Source organism: Trichechus manatus, unplaced genomic scaffold, assembly GCF_000243295.1.
Source record: "Trichechus manatus latirostris isolate Lorelei unplaced genomic scaffold, TriManLat1.0 scaffold00069, whole genome shotgun sequence".
NCBI classification, from domain to species: Eukaryota; Metazoa; Chordata; class Mammalia; order Sirenia; family Trichechidae; genus Trichechus; species Trichechus manatus.
This window is the reverse complement of record NW_004444005.1, coordinates 5152963-5171797: the sequence shown is the minus strand read 5'-3', so window position 1 is coordinate 5171797 and position 18835 is coordinate 5152963. Positions and strand designations below refer to the sequence as shown.

General features: G+C 55.4%; 1 protein-coding gene across 1 annotated transcript in view; it reads left to right on the top strand.

Moving 5' to 3' along the window:
- SCUBE1 (signal peptide, CUB domain and EGF like domain containing 1) overlaps positions 1 to 18835 on the top strand; it is a 153491-nt gene that overhangs the window by 97013 nt on the left and 37643 nt on the right. Inside the window, exon 6 of the mRNA XM_004379994.1 lies at positions 18283 to 18399. Coding sequence (XP_004380051.1) covers positions 18283 to 18399 — 117 coding nt within the window. The remainder of the gene's footprint in view (positions 1 to 18282; positions 18400 to 18835) is intronic.

The following is an 18835-nucleotide window of genomic DNA, read 5'->3' as shown; positions in this document are numbered from 1 at the left end:
GAGCTGGGGGAGCAGGCCAAGGACTCTGGGCCAGGCACCGGGGAGAGAACTGAGGAGCTGGATGATGAGCTGCCTCCCTGAGTCCCCACCTCTCTGATCATCAGACCTCCCCACCCACCCCTTAGAGCCTGTCCTGCCCACAGACAGAAGAGACCCCTCCCTCCTCTGGGCTCCCTACAAACTTGCCACAGGGGGCGGGGCCAACAGCCAAGGCCCCACACTCTAGGTAACCAGCCTCCGAGGCTCCAGTGGAGAGTGGATCCTTGGGCCCCATCTAGGCACAGATGAGCCCCATCCTCGTAATCTTAACATGTCGTCTCTGAGAGCAGCCTGTGTGGTAAAGACTTAGGCATCTTATTGGAATGCAGGCTAGTGTCCCCCAGTGAGGTGTGGCTGTTCCCAGGATGTATTAACAGAGGCAAGCTGTTGAGAATGAGGGAGGTGACCATCCTCACTCTGTCCTGTGCTGGTCAAAACACACCTGGGCCTCACGTTCAGAACCAGCCCCTTGGGTTGCTTCCAGCCCAGAAAGGCCAGTTCTTTTTCTGTCAGAGGACTCCATGTATGGAGTACATAGGATAGGATCAAGTGAGGGGACCCTGTTCCCCTTCTGGAAGTGAGTGGGTGCAGGAGAGCTCAGGGTGAAGGTTCCCCAGGGCGGCTCATGCCAGCCCCGTGCACCCCCATGGCACACACCCATCTTCGTCATTCTCCATGGTGACCACACATCAGGGACAGACTTGTCCTGCATGTCCAGGGTGCAGCTGCCTTCCTGTTCTCCTCTCCTGGCAGGGGCTCCCAGGTCACACCCCATTCTGGACAGGCTGAGAGAGGTTAAGTGGCCTCGGGGCCATATCTCCTGGTTCAGGCTGTGAGCACCAACTTAGCTTCCCCAAGTGGAGATGTCCAACCTAGATCGACTCAGAATTATTTCCGAAAGATTTTGTGCCCAGACTGCCATCAAATTGATTCCAACTCATAACAACCCCACGTGTGTCATAGGGTTTAATGGCTGATTTTTCAGAAGTAGATTGCCAGACCTTTCTTTGTTGGTGCTGCTGGGTAGATTTGAACCGCCAACATTTCAGTTAGTAGCCAAGTGCCAACCATTTGTGCCACCTAGGGACCTGCCCCGGCTGCAGAGGCCACGGATCCCTTAGCTACCTGCAAACCGTTACATTGGCAGCCTCACCTTTAAACACAGCCATGGGCCCAACAGAAGCAAAAAACGAAGGTTGCAGAGTGTATGAGCTAAAACTTGGGCATTTTACCCGTATGTGAGCCTCTCAACTCCTCACTTGGGACCTGCCTACTCTCTGTGCACCCGCATTCCAACATTGTGATCACAAGGTTCCCCAGTGGACACTGTAGATGCTGGGAACACCACCATTGACTGCAGTCCTGTGGTGTTTGTTTATGTAAGGCGCTGGTGCTTTCCGTGTGTGAGCCAAGATTTCATGCCCAGAAGCACTGGGAAGTAGAACAGGCCATCTCTGTTACAGACCAGAGGGGTGAGGATGCTGTGGCACAGAGGAGTTAAGTGGCTCAGGCCCTGTGGGAACAAGGGGTTCCAGTGGGGAAGGGCCGCAGAAGGCAAGGAGCACTGACGTGGTGAGGTGCCGTCCCTGCCCATCTGAGAGTGCGGCCTCACTGAAAACCTCCAGAGAGCTGGCAGAGAGCTCTATGCACAGTGGCCAGGCTGGGCAGGGCCAGGCAGCCAAACCCCACTGTCTTCAGTCCAACTGCCGCTCGTAGTGTGAATGAGCTCAGCTTGGGACACGGTAAGCTGTGTCCACCCAGGTGCCATCAAGTCAACTCTGACTCATGGTGACCCCACATGAGCTCTGTCAGGTTTTCAATGGCTCATTTTTCAGAAGTAGATTGCCAGGCCTTCCTTCAGAGGCACCACTGGGTGGACCCGAACTGCCAGCCTTTCTGTCAGCAGTGAGCATGTTAACCATTTGCACCACCCAGGGACTACCAGTTAGGTTTAAAGAGGGCTAAAAATGTGTAACCAATGTTAGATGGCCCCTCAAATCAGTTACAATGTTTAGATTTGAAGGTTTAAAGTGGTGAAGTTTGATTAGCTGGCCAACTGACTTCTGTGAAGCATGTGAGTAGCCAGCTACGAGGACAGAATGAGATCTTCCCACAGGCTCCCCGGCCCCTAACAGCAAGATCTATCACATGCTTGACAGCTCCAGGTTTTAAGTTCCTTTCCTAAAAGTATGTTTTAGGGTAGATGGTATATTCGTTTTCTATTGCTTCTATAGCAAATCACCACCATCCTTGTTGTTACTGTTGGATGCCATTGAGTCAGTTCCAACTCATAGCGACCCTATAAGAATGAAACAGTGCCTGGTCCTGCACCATTCTCTCAGTCGATGTTATCTTTGAGCCCTTGTTGCAGCCACTGTGTCAGTCCATCTCACTGAGGGTCTTCCTCCTTTTCGCTGACCCTCTACTTTACCAAGCATGATGCCCTTCTCCGGGGACTGGTTCCTCCTGATAACATGTCCAGAAGTATGTGAGACGAAGGTTCGCCATCCTCGCTTCTAAGGAACATTCTAGCTGTACTTCTTCCAAGACAGATCTGTTCGTTTTTCTTACCCAAACTAAAAACCAAACCCCTTGCCATTGAGTCAATTCCAACTCATAGCAACACTATTGGACAGAACAGAACTGCCCCATAAGGTTTCCAAGGCTGTAAATCTTTACAGAAGCAGACTGTCACATCTTTCTCCCATAGAGCAGCTGACCTTTCAGTTAGCAGCAGAGCACTTAACCACAGCACTACCAGGGCGCCGTTCTTCCGGCAGTCCACGCTACAGTCAGTGTTCTTCGCCAACACCATAATTCAAAGACATCAATTCTTCTTCGGTCTTCCTTATTCGTTGTCCAGCTTTTGCATGCATGTGACAACTGAAAACACCATGGCTTGGGTCAGGCGCACCTCAGTCCTTAAAGTGACATCTTTGCTTTTCAACACTTTAAAAAGGTCTTTTGCAGCAGATTTGCCCAATACAATGCATGTTTTGATTTCTTGATTGCTGTTTCCATGGGTGTGGCTTGTGGATCCAAGTAAAATGAAATTCTTGACAACTTCAATCTTTTCTCCATTTGTCATGATGTTGCCTACTGGTCCAGTTGTGAGGATTTTTCTTTTCTTTATGTTGAGGTGAAATCCATACTGAAGGCTGTGGTCTTTGATCTTCATCAGTAAGTGCTTCAAGACCTCTTCACTTTCAGCAAGCAAGGTTGTGTCATCTGCATATTGCAGGTTGCTAATGAGTCTTCCTCCAATCCTGATGCCACATTCTTTTTCATATGGTCTAGCTTCTCAGATTATTTGCTCAGCATACAGATTGAATAATATGGTGAAAGAATACAACCCTGACACACCTTGATTTTAAACTACACAGTGTTCCCTTGTTCTGTTCGAATGACTGCCTCGATCTATGTACAGGTTCCTCATGAGCACAATTAAGTGTTCTGGAATTCCCATTCTTCATAGTGTTATCCATAATTTGTGATGATCCACACAGTCGAAAGCCTTTGCATAGTTGTCTTAGTTATCTAGTGCTGCTATAATAGAAATGCCACATATGGATAGCTTTAACAAACAGAAGTTTATTCTCTCAAGGTTAGGAAGCTTGAAATCCGAATTCAGGGTGCCAGCTCCAGGGAAAGGCTTTCTCTCTGTGTTGGCTCCGTCATCAGTCTTCCCCTGATCTAGGAGCTTCTCCGCACAGGGACCCTGGATCCAAAGGATGCCCTCTGATCCTGGCTCTTCTTGCTTGGTGGTAATGAGGTCCCTCTCCTCTCTGATCAATTCTTTCCTTTATATCTCAAAAGAGATTAAGATACAGCTTATCCTATAGATTGAGTTCTGCCTCATCAACATAACTGCCTCTAATCATACCCCATTAACATCATAGAGATTAGAATTTACAACACATAGAGTAATCACATCAGATCACAAAATGGTGGACAATCACACGATACTGGAAATCATGGTCTAGCCAAGTTGATACACATTTTGAGGGGACACGATTCAATCCAACAATAGCCAATGAAACACAGATAAACATCTTTCTGGTGTTCTCTGCTTTCAGCCAAGATTCGTCTGACATCAGCAGTGATATCCCTTGTTCCACATCCTCATTTGAATCTGGCTTGAATTTCTGGCAGTTCCCTGTCAATGTACTGCTGCAACTGTTTTTTAACTATCTTCAGCAACATTTTGCTTGCATGTGATATTAATGATATTGTTCAATAATTTCCACATTCTGTTGGATCACCTTTCTTTGGAATGAGCACAAATATGGATCTCTTCCGGTCGGTTGGCCAGGTAGTTGCCTTCCAATTTCTAGGTATAGACAAGTGAGAGCTTCCAGCGTTGCATCTGTTTGTTGAAATACCTCAGTTGGTATTCTGTCAATTCCTGGAGCCTTGGTTTTTGCCAATGCCCTCAGTGCAGCTTGGAGTTCTTCCTTCAATACCATCGGTTCTTAATCATATGCTACTTCCTGAAATGGTTGGACATTGACCGATTCTTTTTGGTTCAGTGACTCTGTGTATTCCTTCCATCTTCTTTTGATGCTTCCTGCGTCATTCAATATTTTGCCCATAGAATCCTTCTGTATTGCAACTCGAGGCTTGAATTTTTTCATTTCTTTCAGCTTGAGAAATGCCTAGCATATTCTTCCCTTTTGATTTTCTAACTCCAGGTCTTTGCACATTTCAGTATAATACTTTACTTTGTCTTCTCGAGCCGTCCTTCGAAATCTTCTGTTCAGACCTTTTACTTCATCATTTCTTCCATTCGTTTTAGCTACTTGACGTTCAAGAGCAAGTTTCAGAGTTTCTTCTGACATCCATTTTGGTCTTTTATTTCTTTCCTATCTTTTTAATGACCTCTTGCTTTCTTCGTATGATGTTTTGATGTCATCCCACAATTAATTCATCTGGTCTTTGGTTGTCATTAGTGTTCAAGGTGTCAAATCTATTCTTGAGATGGTCTCTAAATTCAGGTGGGATATATTCAAGGTCATATTTTGGCTCTCGTGGACTTGTTTCAATTTTCTCCAGTTTCAACTTGAACTTGCATAGGAGCAATTGATGATCTCTTCCACGGTCCGCCCCTGGCCTTGTTCTGACTAATGATATTGAGCTTCTCCATTGTCTCTTTCCACAGATGTAGTCAATTTCATTCCTGTGTATTCCATCCGGTGAGGTTCACGTGTATAGTCACCGTTTATGTTGTTGAAAAAAGATGTTTGCAGTGAATAAGTTGTTGGTCTTGCAAAATTCTGTCATGCAATCTCTGGCGTCATTTCTGTCACCAAGGCCATATTTTCCAATTAGCGATCCTTCTTTGTTTCCAACTTTCACATTTCAATCACCAGTAATTATCAATGCATCTTGATTGCATGTTTGATCAATTTTAGACTGCAGAAGTTGGTAAAAATCTTCTATTTCTTCATCTTTGGCATTAGTGGTTGGTGTGAAAATTTGAAAAATAGTCGTATTAACTTGTCTTCCTTGTAGGCATATGGATATGATCCTGTCACTGACAGCATTGTATTTAAGGATAGATCTTGAAATGCTCGTTTTTACCATTCCTTTTCAATTTGTCATTCCCAGCACAGTTGACCATATGGTTGTCCAGTTCAGAATGGCCAATACCAGTCCATTTCAACCCACTAATGCCTAGGACATTGATCTTTGTGCATTCCATTTCATTTTTGATGACTTCCAATTTTCCTAGGTTCATACTTTGTACATTCCACATTCTGATTATTAATGGATGTTTGCAGCTATTTCTTCTCATTTTGAGTGTTGCCACATCAGCAAATGATGGTCCCAAAAGCTTGACTCCATCCACGTCATTAAGGTCGACTCTACTCTTAGGAGGCAGCTCTTCCCCAGTCGTACTTTGAGTGCCTTCCGACCTGAGGGGCTCATCTTCCAGCACTATATCAGACAGTATTCTGCTGCTATTCGTAAGGTTTTCACTGGCCAGTTTTTTTAGAAGTAGACTGCTGGATGCTTCTACCTAGTCTATCTTAGTCTGGAAGCTCTGCTGAAACCTGTCTACCATGGGTGACCCTGCTGGTATTTCAAATACCAGTGGCATAGCTTCTGGTGTCACAGCAACATGCAAGCCACCACAGTAAAACAACACCCTTTTATTATCTTACAGTCTGTAGGTCAGAGGCCCAGCACGAGCCTCACTGGGCTAAAGTCAAGGTGTGAGCAAGGCTGTGTTCCTTCTGGAGGCTCCAGGGCAGAATCTGATTCCTTGCGTTGTCCAGCTTCCCTTATCCCTTCTCTCGTGCCCTCCCTCCATCTTCAGAGCGAGCGAGCGCCTCTGCGATCCTCTTGTGTTGTGACATCTCCTTCCCTGCCCCTCTTCTTACGCCTCCCTCCTTTCCCATCTAAGGAGACTCGTGATTACCTTGGCCCCTACCGCCCAGATAATCCCGGAAAATCCCCCACACCCGCGTCCTTCATTTGATCACATCTGCAAAGCGCCTTTAGCTGCGCAACATCACAGCTTCCTAGGAATTAGGACGTGGACACCTTTGCGGGCCATTATGCTGCCAACCAGGAGCCCTGGTGGCAGAGTGGTTAAGGACTCGCTGCTAATCAGAAGGTCAACAGTTGAACCCATCAGCCACTCTGCTGGAGAAAAATGTGGCAGTCTGCTTCTGTAAGCCTTGGAAACCCTATGGGGCCGTTCTGCTCTGTCCTGTAGGGTCACTATGAGTCGGAATCAACTCAATGGCAATGGGGTTTTTTTGCGGCCAACCACAGATGGTTCAGTCTTGGCGGGGAGGACCCTCACAGGCCGCCTGCCTGCTGTGAGCTCCATTAAGGCAGAGCCCACACCTCCCTCATGCCTGCCTTTCCCAGGCTGGACCCCCTGTCTCCTGGCACTCTGAAAACTCGTGCTGATTGTGAGGAACGCCCTGGACAGTGCAGAAGCCCCCTGCCCAAATTCCGGCAGGTGGGCATGAGCCTCAGTGCCCCCAGCAGTGGACGCCCACTCCTTCCTCAGGGAATCACTGTGTGTCCAGCCGACCCCCTCTGGCTGAGCCGTCCTCCTCATCGACACCACCTATCACTCCACAGTTTGCAGACTGCTCTCCTCTCAGCTCCCTCCAGGGAGTCTCCCCACACTCGTGTGAGGCAGCATCCCCACTCCACAGAGAAAGAGCCTGAGGCCTGAGGAGGGAGGCAGCACCGTCAGTACACAGCCTCCCAAGTCCAGAGCTCCCCGGGGCCCTGAGACAGGGTGGTCCCAGGTGTGGCTGGTCTCTCGTCAGAGCAGGACGCAAGGACTCGGACTCAGGGCCTCAGTTTAGTCACACACAGACACACTCGAGGTGGCTGGGGCTGGGCTGGTGAAGGAGGGAGGCCATAGCGCCTCAGCTATGGCGAGGGGTGGTGTGGGGTGGAGTCATGGTGCCAGGCAGGGCTGATTAGAGAAGAGAAGAGGGGCAGGGCATCGGCCAGCCCCAGGTGGGGAGACTGAGGCTAGCGGGGATGCGACCCACCCAGAGCCACCCTGTGGGTTGGGCAGAGCCAGGGCTCCTGGTGCCCAGGCCTTGCACCTTCAGGGGACAAATTTAGCTAGAGGACACGGTCTGGCCCTGCCCGGAGAAGGTCACAGAGTGCCCACCTGTGACCCCTGGCTTCTTTGGGGTTCTATAGCTTTCTGCCTCTCTCTGGGCCTCAGACGAGATTTGGATCTCATGCCAGCCAGTCTGTGACCCTTCTCTCATAAAGTAACAACACCAGGGGGACCTTACCTCATGGGGCACAGCCATCACAGGACAGGCTGCTGGATGCCACTTTCTCACCCCCAGAAATGAGGGACAATGTGTTTTTAACCAGTGGCAGGGGAGGGTGTTGGTTCTCGGCTCCAGCAAATGCCTGGGCTTAGCGGGGAGTGGTCAGTGACCGTGGCCTGCCCTGCCCTTGCCCTGGGGTGACCTGGGTAAGTCCTTTCCCCTCTCAGGGTTGTGAAGTCGAAGGGTGGTCTCCCTGCCTGGGGGACTGTGACAAGGACCTGAGACAGTGGCGTCCCCTGCAGTACTTCATCAGTCAGACTGGCCTGTAGACACTTCACAGGGCACGTCGGGTGCCCGGCCCTCAGGCTTGGCGTAAGCTTTGCCCAGCTGTGCGTGCAGTACCACGAGGTTTGTGGGAGGGCCTCCCAAGCTCCCAGTGCCCCACAGCCAGAGCTGCACCAGGCCCCGGCGGCCAGGCCTGACTTCCACTCAGCCCTTACCCTGACAGAAGCAGAAAGTTCCTGTGCGACAGTGGGTTTCCCCCTCAGAGGGGCCTGTGGTTGCTGCCTGGCCCCCTACTCTGGGTAGCTGAGAGTGGAGGTGAGCCCCACAGATGGAAGGTGAGCCTGCCACCCCTGTGTTCCCCACTCCTGTCACCTTCCAGTAGGGACTTGGCACTGTCAGCCACACTCACCCCAACCCATGCCTCCTGAGCTTCAGCCCTCACCTAATGTTGGATCCCCTGAGGCTGCGTCCTCGCGGCCCTGCCTTGGTTCCGCTCTGCTGGACACTGGTCCAGCCCCGTCTCTAAGCCTTCTACCCCCCTCAGTGAAGCAGTCACAGCCATCTTTCTTGGGCACAAATCTGAATGTGCCCAACCCCATCTTAACCCTTTTCTTGATTCCTTGGCCCCTCAGGATTTCGTCCAAGTGGGCCCCCAAAGCCCTTCCAGATCTGACCTCAATGCCCTCTGCCACCTAGTCACCCTTCACCTGCACCCACTTCCTGCTCAGGCTGATGGTCACGCGGGCCTTGGCCCCTTTGCCAGCTGGGAGCCCATGAGTAGGCTGTGTAGGGGAAGTGTGCTGCTCGCTGCTGGAGACCAGCACTCCCCAGAGACCTCAGTGGTCTCCCCTGGCATTGCCCAGCTTCACTCAGCTGCTCCACAGATGTTTGCCCAAGGCCTGCCGGGCACTGCGCCACATGTCTTGTCCCTCGGCACGGGCGATGGCGGAGTCTTCATCTGTGGAAGGAGTGAGGGATGGTGAGACAGCCACTCCCTGCCTTCACTGGCTCTCTCTGCATCTTAAGGAAGAGCCAGCGTGGCGCTCAGAGCCACCAGGCACAGAGCAAGGTCAAGGCCAGCACTGTCTAACCTTTGTTGGCTGTGTGACCTGGGGACCCTCACTGCCCTCTTGTATAAAGCAGGACTCAAATACCCGATTGTCAGAGCTCAGTCCTCGTCCAGCAAGTACTTACTGCGTGTCCGCCGAGTGCCAGGGACAGACACCACCACAGATATGCAGTACGATGTCAGGGTAAAATGCTATAAGGTATGAAGTGCCTAGCAGAGGATCCAGGGTGGGGAGGGTGCTCAGAAAAGCTCCACTCAGGTCCCGCGGGGATTCTGGGCAAGGTGGGAGGCAGAGGCTGTTTTTGCTGTCTGGCCCTGGTCCTGCCAGCACTCAGGGGGGCCTAGAGTTTTAATACCAAGCGTCCACTGTAGCTGCGGCAGGCACCCTTCAAAGCCCGGGCCGTCTTAGCAGTGCAATCCTTCGTCCGGGGATGTAAAAACAGATCAAACGGACTAAGTCCTGTGGCTGTGCTGGCTCGGTCACTCTGCCCACGGGCTCCCTCTCAGCCCATCCTCACCTGCCGCACCCGCTCTAGCTGCGTGCCAGCAGTGCAGGTCGGGTGGTGGCTGGAAACCAAGGGGGAGCAGTCGGCTGCTGATGAGGCATAGCCCGCCAATTGGGGCTCCCTGGGGTGCGGTTCCCCAGGCTGCAGTTCCCCGGTGACCCATGGTGGCAGGTCCTTTCCAGTTGCTCATCAAGGCTCTGTCTTTGCTTTAGAACCAACCGTGCATTTGTTCTTAGAGCAGGACACCTTCGCTTAGAGATTTGCTAACAGTGACTTCTCTTCTGGCTTTGCTACCCCGGCCCAGAGGAACATCCAGGCTCCGGAGTGAGACCCGGGTTCGCTTCCTGCTTCCTCATCCCTTTGCCAGAGTCTCCTCAAATCGTGGAGCCTCGGTGTCCTCGTTTGTAAACGGGCTTGTAGTCTTCTCGGAAGCAGCTTCCATGAGAGACGTGAGGGGTGGCACCTGGCTGGGATCTGGTGCTCAATCACGGTTCTGTCTTTCGCCTTCTCCTTCCCCAGGCCGTTACCATTTTCTTAGGGCCCTTGGAACACTAGTGAGGAGCTGGACCTTGGTGAGGTGGGTGAGACTCCTGGGGCGCGGGGACTGTCTGACGTGTGTCAGGTCACGCTGAGACCTAACAGCCATGCCTTAGGAAAGGCCCCCCGCATAGCCAGCGGGGTTAACGCTCCTCCCAGAGGTCTTGGTGCTTGCAGTCTGGGCTCCCCCAGCCCCGCACCCCTCCTAGGCTGGAGTCTCCAGGTGTCAGCATCCCCCTGAGTCTGCCCTCTCCCCATGGGGTCACCAAGGCTGAGGGTCCTGCCTGAGAGCCTTCCAGAGGGTTATGCGCTAGGGCTGGGCACTGCTTCCCTCGGCCCAGGTTGTCACCTAATCTTTCCCTGAACAAGTATCTGCGGCAGCCATCAGGAATGAGAGCAAGGCCATCCCTCTGTGGAGCAGCCTCGGTGCCTGGTCACATTTAATCTTCCCAGCAGCCCTGGGAGAGTGCTGTTCAGGGGTACAGATGAGGAGAGCGAGCTCAGCGAGGTGAAGGGGCTTCCGTGCTTCCCACGCCACAGCTCTGCATTCCCTCCAGGGACAGGCAGGAAGCTGGAACCTGCACAGGGGTGCTTGGTGAGCAAGTGTGCAGCCCACAGGCCTCACTGGTCACACCCAGTGAGGAGCCGCCTAACACAGAGGAAGGAGGCCTGGCGCAGCTGTCCAGCTCAGTTATATCCTGAGCCTTCTGTAGAATGGGCATAATAACCCTGCCACACCTCCCCTGGGGATTGGCTCAGATGAGATTCGGCCTGTGAGGCCGAGTAAAGGCTGGAGTCAGCGGGCAGGGAAGAGGCTCCCGCCCCTGGTCCTGCCGTTCACTTTACTCTAGCACCTCAGGGGTCTGCCTGAATCGACAGGCATTCAGGAGGTTTGGGGGAGCCCAAGTCCTTCAGACCAGATGAAGAACCCCCCGACCCCACACCAAGGCCTGCCTGCCAGAGCGGGCCCCCCAGTCTGCTCGTGGGTCAGCCTCTTCTCTGCTCCCCAGCCATCAGGCCTCAGCCCCCGCTGCAGACCTGGGGGCACGGCCCTGTTCCTGGTGGGCTCTGGTCTTGGAGCACCTGTGTAAGAATCCCCACCCACTTGAGAGGCACCCGAGAGGGTTTCCCCACTCCTGGCTGGTCGCCGGAATGTTCACTCTCCCGGTGCCTCTGGAAGACAGTTCTACCGGAAAAAGTTAGCTTATAGAAAACGCCCCTGAGCAGGCGAGTTCTAGGTAAGCCGAGCCCCCGGCATGGTGTGGACCTACAGGCGTTATTTGCTAAACAGCTGGGCGAGGTCAGCTTGGCCCTAAATGAGCATCAGAGTCACTCTGGCTGAAAGGCAGCATCCAGGCCCCGCCTGAGACTGACCCAGATGCCTGGGTGGGCCATTTCAGGAACACAGGGCCTCAGATGGCCGGCCTCGTTGTGACAGAGGGCAGTGTGGTCTGGCGGAAACTTCCAAGGCCTCCCTTCCTTCTCCCTCCCCTCTCGGCCCCCTCCCTGCCCCTTTAGACCCCACTTGGATGCCCCCTCCCTTGTTGGGCTTCCGTCCTGGCCTCCACGACCTCCTTGTCTCCAGCCGTATGGAGCCCCTCCCCTAGAGCACGTCAGCCATTAGGGTGTCCCCCAGGGCCCAGCCCCACTTAGGTCCAGATGTCCTAGGGCAGGAAGAGGCTCACAGTGCACCCGGCACCCTGCCCTCAGGGCACACTGACCTGTACGGTGCAGGGTGCGGCCAGCAGCTGGCCCTCCTCCCAGCTGGCCAGAGGGCAGATGAGCCCGGCCCTGCTGAGACCAGGACAGATGCTGGAAGGACTTGGGCTGCTCCTGCCGCCAGGCCAGGCCTCCAGGAGACAGGGCAGTGTGTCAGAGCAGGCGGGTCTGGTGGGCCACGCTGGACCCACTGGATCAGAGCCTCCGAGGGTGGGCCCAGGAGCCAGGACGAGCACCTTGTGATTCTCATGCAGGCTCAGAGTCACAGGGCAGGTCGGGAGCTGGGACTGGCACTCGGCCTCTGGACCCACGTCCATTTTGGGGAATGCCGCCTGTAGAGAAATGGGAGTACTGTACCAGCCACTCGGAGCTTTGGAGCCCTCCCCAACCTGCCTCCTCAGCCAGGGGAAGCCCGGTCAGCCCAGCCCCTTCAGCTTTCCCCCCCACCTGCCTGCTCCCCTCCCCCTGGCTGTCTCAGGTGGACATGCAGGTCTCCTATACCTTGGGCTCGTCTCAGGCACCCTCCCCCGCTGGGCCCCACACAGGGGAGGGATTCGGTCACCTTATTTCCTTTCATTCAAGGCCTCGTAACTTGTCTGGGGCTCCCCTGCCTGCTGGAAAAGGGGTTCTCTCCAGGCCCCCTCCAGAGCTTCGTTCCTTCAGCTAGGTCTTTGGCCAAACTCCTCAAGCAACTGCCCAGCCCTGTGCTGGGTGCCCCGCACCGAGTCCAGCCTGTCCCCGCTCTGCCCTGGAGGAGAAGGCTCATGAACAGGCAGTGCCACCCAAATGAGAGAGGCTCAGGAAGGCTCCCTGGAGGAGGGCCCCCTGAGGTACCTCCTGAGGAAGGTGGCAGGTTGGGCCGTGGGAGCCACCCTGCAGACCCCATCCTTGGAGTGTGCTGGGCTGTGGAGAAGGGAAGTGGGCTGCGGGAGAGATGGGGCCAACCCCCTGTGAGAAAGGCCAGAGGGCAGTCTGTCAGATTTGTCTCTGTAACTCCTTCCCCACCTACCACCACTGAGTAGCTACTCCAGACTGTTGGTCAGACAGGAATGGACGAAGTGTTTCCATCTGCTTCCCTGCTAGGTGGGCCTCCTCGAGGCCAGGGACTGTGGCTGGCTTCAGTGCCTAGCGCACAGTAGGGCTTGAAAAATCAGCGGGTGAGTCAGCAGCTGCCTGGGGGCTGGACTCCACGCGCAGAGGTTCTGAGGAGTGTGCTGAGAGGGAGCTCGTGGACAGCGGTTACTCGGCAGTATACGGAGCACCTGCATGTCCACTGTTTTTGCAAGAGCCGAGTGGTAAATGTTCTTTATCTCCATGTCACAGATCAGGAAACTGAGACTCAGAGAAGCACACGGCTTGCCAAGCCCGTGCAGCCAGCAGTGGAGCCCTGGCTTCCCGCCATCCTGCTTCATGGTTTCCCACTGCTCCATGGTGGACACTGTCCCCAGACCACAAAGGCATCCTCGGGCCCTCGCCCTGGCCTCCCCATCAGAGCCCTGGCCCAGCCGCGTGGCAGGGATTGCCTCCCTTGCTCGGCTGCATCTCCTGTACCCAAATACGAGCTCCACAGGGACAGACCCAAGACGAGGCCTCCTAACTTGTCTGGGGCTCTCCTGCCTGCTGGAAAAGGGGCTCTCTCCAGGGCCCCTTCGCACTTGAGACCCCGTCCCCACACCTGGTCTTCCTTCCCCTTTGCCATCCCAGCCTTGGGGGTAGGACCCTTCCCCGACTTGCTGGCTGAGAGGTCAGGGCATCATGATCAAAGGTCTCCACCTGCCTTGGCCCCTGCTCTGTGGCCTGGCCAGACTCACTCACCCACCTGGAGTGTCACAGCCATGGGTTCAAGTACTGGCCCTTCCCAATAGTTGTGTGATCCGAGACACATGGCCAGCTTCACGGGTGTGCAAGCCAGACAGTCCACAGAGCCCCCACCCCCTGCCTCCACTAGAAGAGCCCACAATTGGTTTAATACTCTGCGGTCTCTGTCTTGAAGTTCTTGATAATTGTTTAACAAAAGGCCCTGCGTTTTTGTTTTGTCCTGGGCCTAGCAAACTATGTAGCTGGTCCTGGGTAGACAAGTCATTTAGCTTCTCTGAGTCTTAGTTTCCCAGCCTGTGAAGGGCCCCCTCCAGGGCTTCTGTAAGGCTCATGGAGGAGGGGTCAGGAGATGCATTGTCAGCTATGGGCTGTACTCCCGGGAGGCTTGTCCCCACCATTTCCCCAGGTGCAGCGTGGACACCTTTAGAAAGACCTGGAAGCTGTCACCTGGATACAAGGAGAGACTGGCAGGCTCATGGGTCAGAAAGGAAGGCCTCAGTGTCCGTGGGGTCCGCTCTGCCCTCTCCTTTCCATCCATAGCCCAAAGTTCTGTCAGGAGACCTCATCTCACCTCCCAGCTTGTGTTTGCAGATGAGGGGTGCCTCACAGGGCCGCCTCCTGCCCCAGCTCTGGGAACTTGGCCCCTGGGAGGATGGGGGGCTGGGGCAGGGCCCCAGGGAAGGCCATGGGGCGAGGAGGAGGGCCTGTCTGCTAGGCCCTCCCACACTTCTCTCAAGGCCAGAGCTCAGTTCCCATTTGCTTTCTGCATTTGGGATGACGCCATAGTCGAGATTCCCCGCTGTAGGGAGGGGATGGGGCAGTCTGGTTTCTGTTCTCTCTGAGACCATGACGGCCTAACACTGGGTCTGAGTGGCCTCTGTTCTTGGGAGCAGAGATTTGAGGCTGCTCCCTGGGGTGTTCAGAGATGGGGGACCCGGCAGTGACTCCGGCTGATGGGCCATCGGTGGTGGGAGCCTCCTTAGCAGCACCCAGTAGCCTCTGCCTGGAGCCCCCCACCACCGTCAGGCTCACCAGGGACCCCCGTCCCGTAACTGTAGACTTCAGCACCCAGCCCCCCTCCGCCACTTTAGCCCCGAGGACCTGGGTAGGTTTCATTGTGACCCTTTTCACGTGTACTGCACTTCACAGTTTACGCTGATTACCTCAGAGCAATAGAGCTGAGGAGGACGGGCAAGGAGAGCCTTCCATCCCTGCTTCGTGGAGGGGGAGCCAGGCCAAGTGGGGGGTGTCCCCGGGGGCGGGAGGCCCGAGATCCCATGGGTGGAGAGGAGGCCTGAGATCCCATGGGTGGAGAGGAGGCCTGAAGTCCCATGGCAGGGAGGCCTAAGGAGAGGCTCCGCCCTGCCCAGCCCCGGCACAGAACGCAGCCCCAGGAAGCCCTTAGTGGATGGGGCTGTTAGCATAATTATGGAGCCTGAAGGTGGTGGGGTGTGACTGGCGACGTTTCGGGTTTAGAACAAGTCCTCCAGCTACCCAGAATGAAGGCGGCGGTCCAGAGGAGGAGGGACCACCGGAGGTGCAGTGGTCACATAGGTGGAGGTGGTGACCTGGCCCAGGACAGCAGCAGTAAGAACAGGCTGGGATCAGGAGATGGAAGTCGGAAGGCCAGGGCCTGGGTACCGCCGGGGTGAGGGAGGGAAAGGAAGGGGCAGGCTCCTGAGGTTCGGCCTTGGGCAGATTTGTTCGCAGAGGCAGGGCGCACCGGGGGAGGACCAGGTAGGGGAGGAAGGTGGAAGGTTGAGCCCAAGGCCCCAGCGGGTATCTGGTTATACGTGCCCGGAGCTGGGTCTGGCTGGACAGTGAGATTCAAGGCTGTCGTGTGGCCACTGACCCCAAGGAGCCGCGGGGTTACAGCTGGTTTCATCCAGCTCTGTGGCATAGCCTCAGGCAGGTTCCATGGCGTCTGGGTGCCTTGGGCCTGTCCGTGGAGTGGAGGGCCCAGGAGTAGTGGGCTCACAGGGCTGCAGTGAGGAGAAGGGCCAAGGGGGCTGGTATGGGGTGGGCTTGTCAGCACCAGTAATAGCTCAGGGCCCCTCCTGGAGGCCCAGAGCCCCTTGTTCAAACTGAAGCTGCTCAGGCGCCAGCCACTGGCGGGCCATAGGGAGAACTGTGCAGGGGCAGAGTCCTGCTCGGAGGGTCCAGAGACCCGGGACCGAGCTGGTCCCACACAAGCCCCTTCTCCACCTCAGTCTGCCCAGGGGACAGGTTGGGTCAGGGGACCCCCGAGGCCCCCTCCTCACTGGCCAACAGATTTCCCAGTTCCATCCAGGCCTTCAGGAAGGGAAGTATCTCTTGGAGCCTGTTTGGCTTGGTCCATTTCTCAGGGACACAATTCCTAGTACCCCGCACACCCCACCCTGGAGAGGCCAGGGGGGTCATCTACTGTCACTGAGGAAGGCTACCCTGGCTGTGCCCCCACTCGAGTGCTCCCTACCTCCCTGAGGCCCGAGCCTTAATTACTTGCACCTGGAAAGCCAGCCCATTCTCTGCCCCCTCTCCAGAGAGGGCTGTCCCACATGAAAGGCTTGAAAGGCACTTGGGGATATGCAGGCTCTTTGATTTGGGGTTGGGGGCCGGGTTTTTCCTCTGGTTGTAACCCCAGGAGAAGAAACGGGCGTTTGTTAAGCAGCTCCTACCACCAGGTGGGCCAGGCCTTTAGTGGTGAGGGAAGGCTTGGCCTCGGTTCACAGGCGCGGTGCTGGGTCCAGAGAGGAGGGTGTCCTGCCTGGGTCACCTGGTGAGGGGCAGTGGGATCCCCACCCAGGCCTGCCCCAGTCGACGGGCTGGCACGAGCAGGCGAGTGCCATCTGAACTGCCTGCGCTGACGGAGGCGGCCCCCCTGCCCGAGCGGGCAAGGCCGTGGCCACCTTTTGTGTCTGGGGCCTTGGGGGCACCTCACTGGGCAGGCTTGGAGCTGGTCCCTCAGGGACAAGCAGGGGGAGACCTTCCAGCAGCAGGGCCCTGCAAAGGCAGGGAGGTAGGGAGATGTGTGATTGGTTCACAGAAACTGCCCACCCCAGCTGGAGGCTTGGGGTATGTGGAGACGCTGCAAGAGAGGGCCAGCAAGAGTCAGGGCAAGGAGACTTGAGGCACAAATGGTTAAACACTCGACAACTAACAAAAAGATTGGCCCGTTGAACCTACCCAGAGGCGCCTCGGAAGACAAGCCTGGTGATCTGCTTCTGAAAAGGTCACAGTGCTACTCTGCACACATGGGGTCGCCATGAGTCGGTAGCTACTCGACGGTACCCAACAACACGTAGTCACAGCTTGGCCTCCCGTGGTGACAATATGGCCGTGAGGAGGAGGGTGGACAGCCTCTGCGGCAGGTAGCACCCCACTGCCACCCCGCAGAAACGTACGGGTGCACGTGCACGCACACAGAGGGAAGGTTGGGTTTCCTCTCTCTCTAAGCCACCCACCCCTTCCCAAGTTGAAGGTCAAAGGAAAGGCACCATGAATTTGGTCTAATCAACAGCAGGGACTCCTGGCAACTGGGGGGTAGATATTCATTTATTCATTTGCTCCTACATTCATTTACCGAAACTCCTCCCTGAGAGGACCAAAGGCAGCCGGCAGAAAGACAGACACCTCCAAAGGACAGACACTAACAGTAAACCGGTAGGGAGAGCCGTCAGGGAGAAGGGCCGCCAGGGCGGGTGCCTGCTGAAGCCAGAGGGGAGCAGGCAGGGGAATTCACAGACTATGCAAGATGGCTGCAGGTGGCTCCTGGCTTCCCAGCAGCAGAGAAGGGGCAGCCCACTCAGTACCGTCTCCCCGAGATCAAAGCGCGCCAGATGCGCAGGAAGAGACGGGCTGACGAGACTGGAGCTGCCCGCGCCCAGTGACCTGGCTCTGCAGCCCCTCCCCGCCTGGGGAGCCTCACTCACACCGCTTCCCTGGGCTCTGTGACTTCAGCTAGGCCCCCAGCCCCTCCCTGCCCCTTTCCATTAATGAAAGGAGGACAAAAAACTAGACAAGCTTCAAGTGAACAAAAACCAGATGCCCTGGCTTACCGTTCAGTGAGAACAGATGCTGGGCTGAGTGCCTCGTCCAGGTGAGGGATGGTCGCGGGCTCCGAGGGCCTCCCTCCCTCATGCGGCCAGGACCACGGCCGTTCATGCCGAGAGGAGATGGTGGACGCTGCTAGCCGCCCAGTCACCACCAAGCTGGCCCTGGAGCCTGTGACCAGGCAGGGCAAGAGTGTAGGAATCTGGTCCTGGGTAGTTAGATTCCAGGCTGGCCCCCCAGTAGCGATTTGACCCTGTTGGCAGTAACATTTACATGCGCACCAGCCTTGATGGTTTGCAAGAAGTTTTCCCATCCGTTGTCATATTAGATCCTCACCAGCAACCCCATTTTACAGATGGGGGGCCTGAGGCTTGGAGAGGCAGCGCAGCTTCCCTAGGGCCCCACAAGTAGGGAGTATCAGAGGCGGAACTGGAATCCAGGTCTCCTAGCACATGGATGGGGAAAGGCGGTGGCTTCCGCCTGAGGGTGCTGAGCGTCTCTGTCTTTCCTTTCCCAGAGACGTGTGCTGTCAATAACGGAGGCTGCGACCGGACATGCAAGGACACAGCCACTGGCGTGCGCTGCAGCTGCCCGGTAGGATTCACGCTGCAGCCAGACGGGAAGACGTGCAAAGGTCAGCAAGTGGAGCGGTTGTCACAGCCACACCGGGCAGGGCTGAGAAGCTCAGTGCACTGGCACCACTGGGCACGGTGGCTTGGGCTGGGTTGGGGGCAGCGCAGCTGCAGGAACGGGGGGCTGTCACGTCCATTTCTGTCAGAGAGGCCAAGAAGAAGAGGGTCAGCACCAGCAGTTGCCAAGAGGGTTCGAGAGAACCCTGGTTCCACAGTATATTAATAGGGTCCTGGCAAGAAAAAGGTCCCTGGGTGACGAAATGGTTTGCACTTGGCTGCTAACAAAAAGGTTGGCAGTTCGAACCCACCCAGCAGCACCACAGAAGAAAGGCCTGGCAAACTGCTTCTCTAAATATTACAGCCAAGAAAACCCTATGGAGCAATTCTACTCTGTAACACTGGGGTCGCCATGACTTGGGGTTTGGTTTTTGGTTTGGG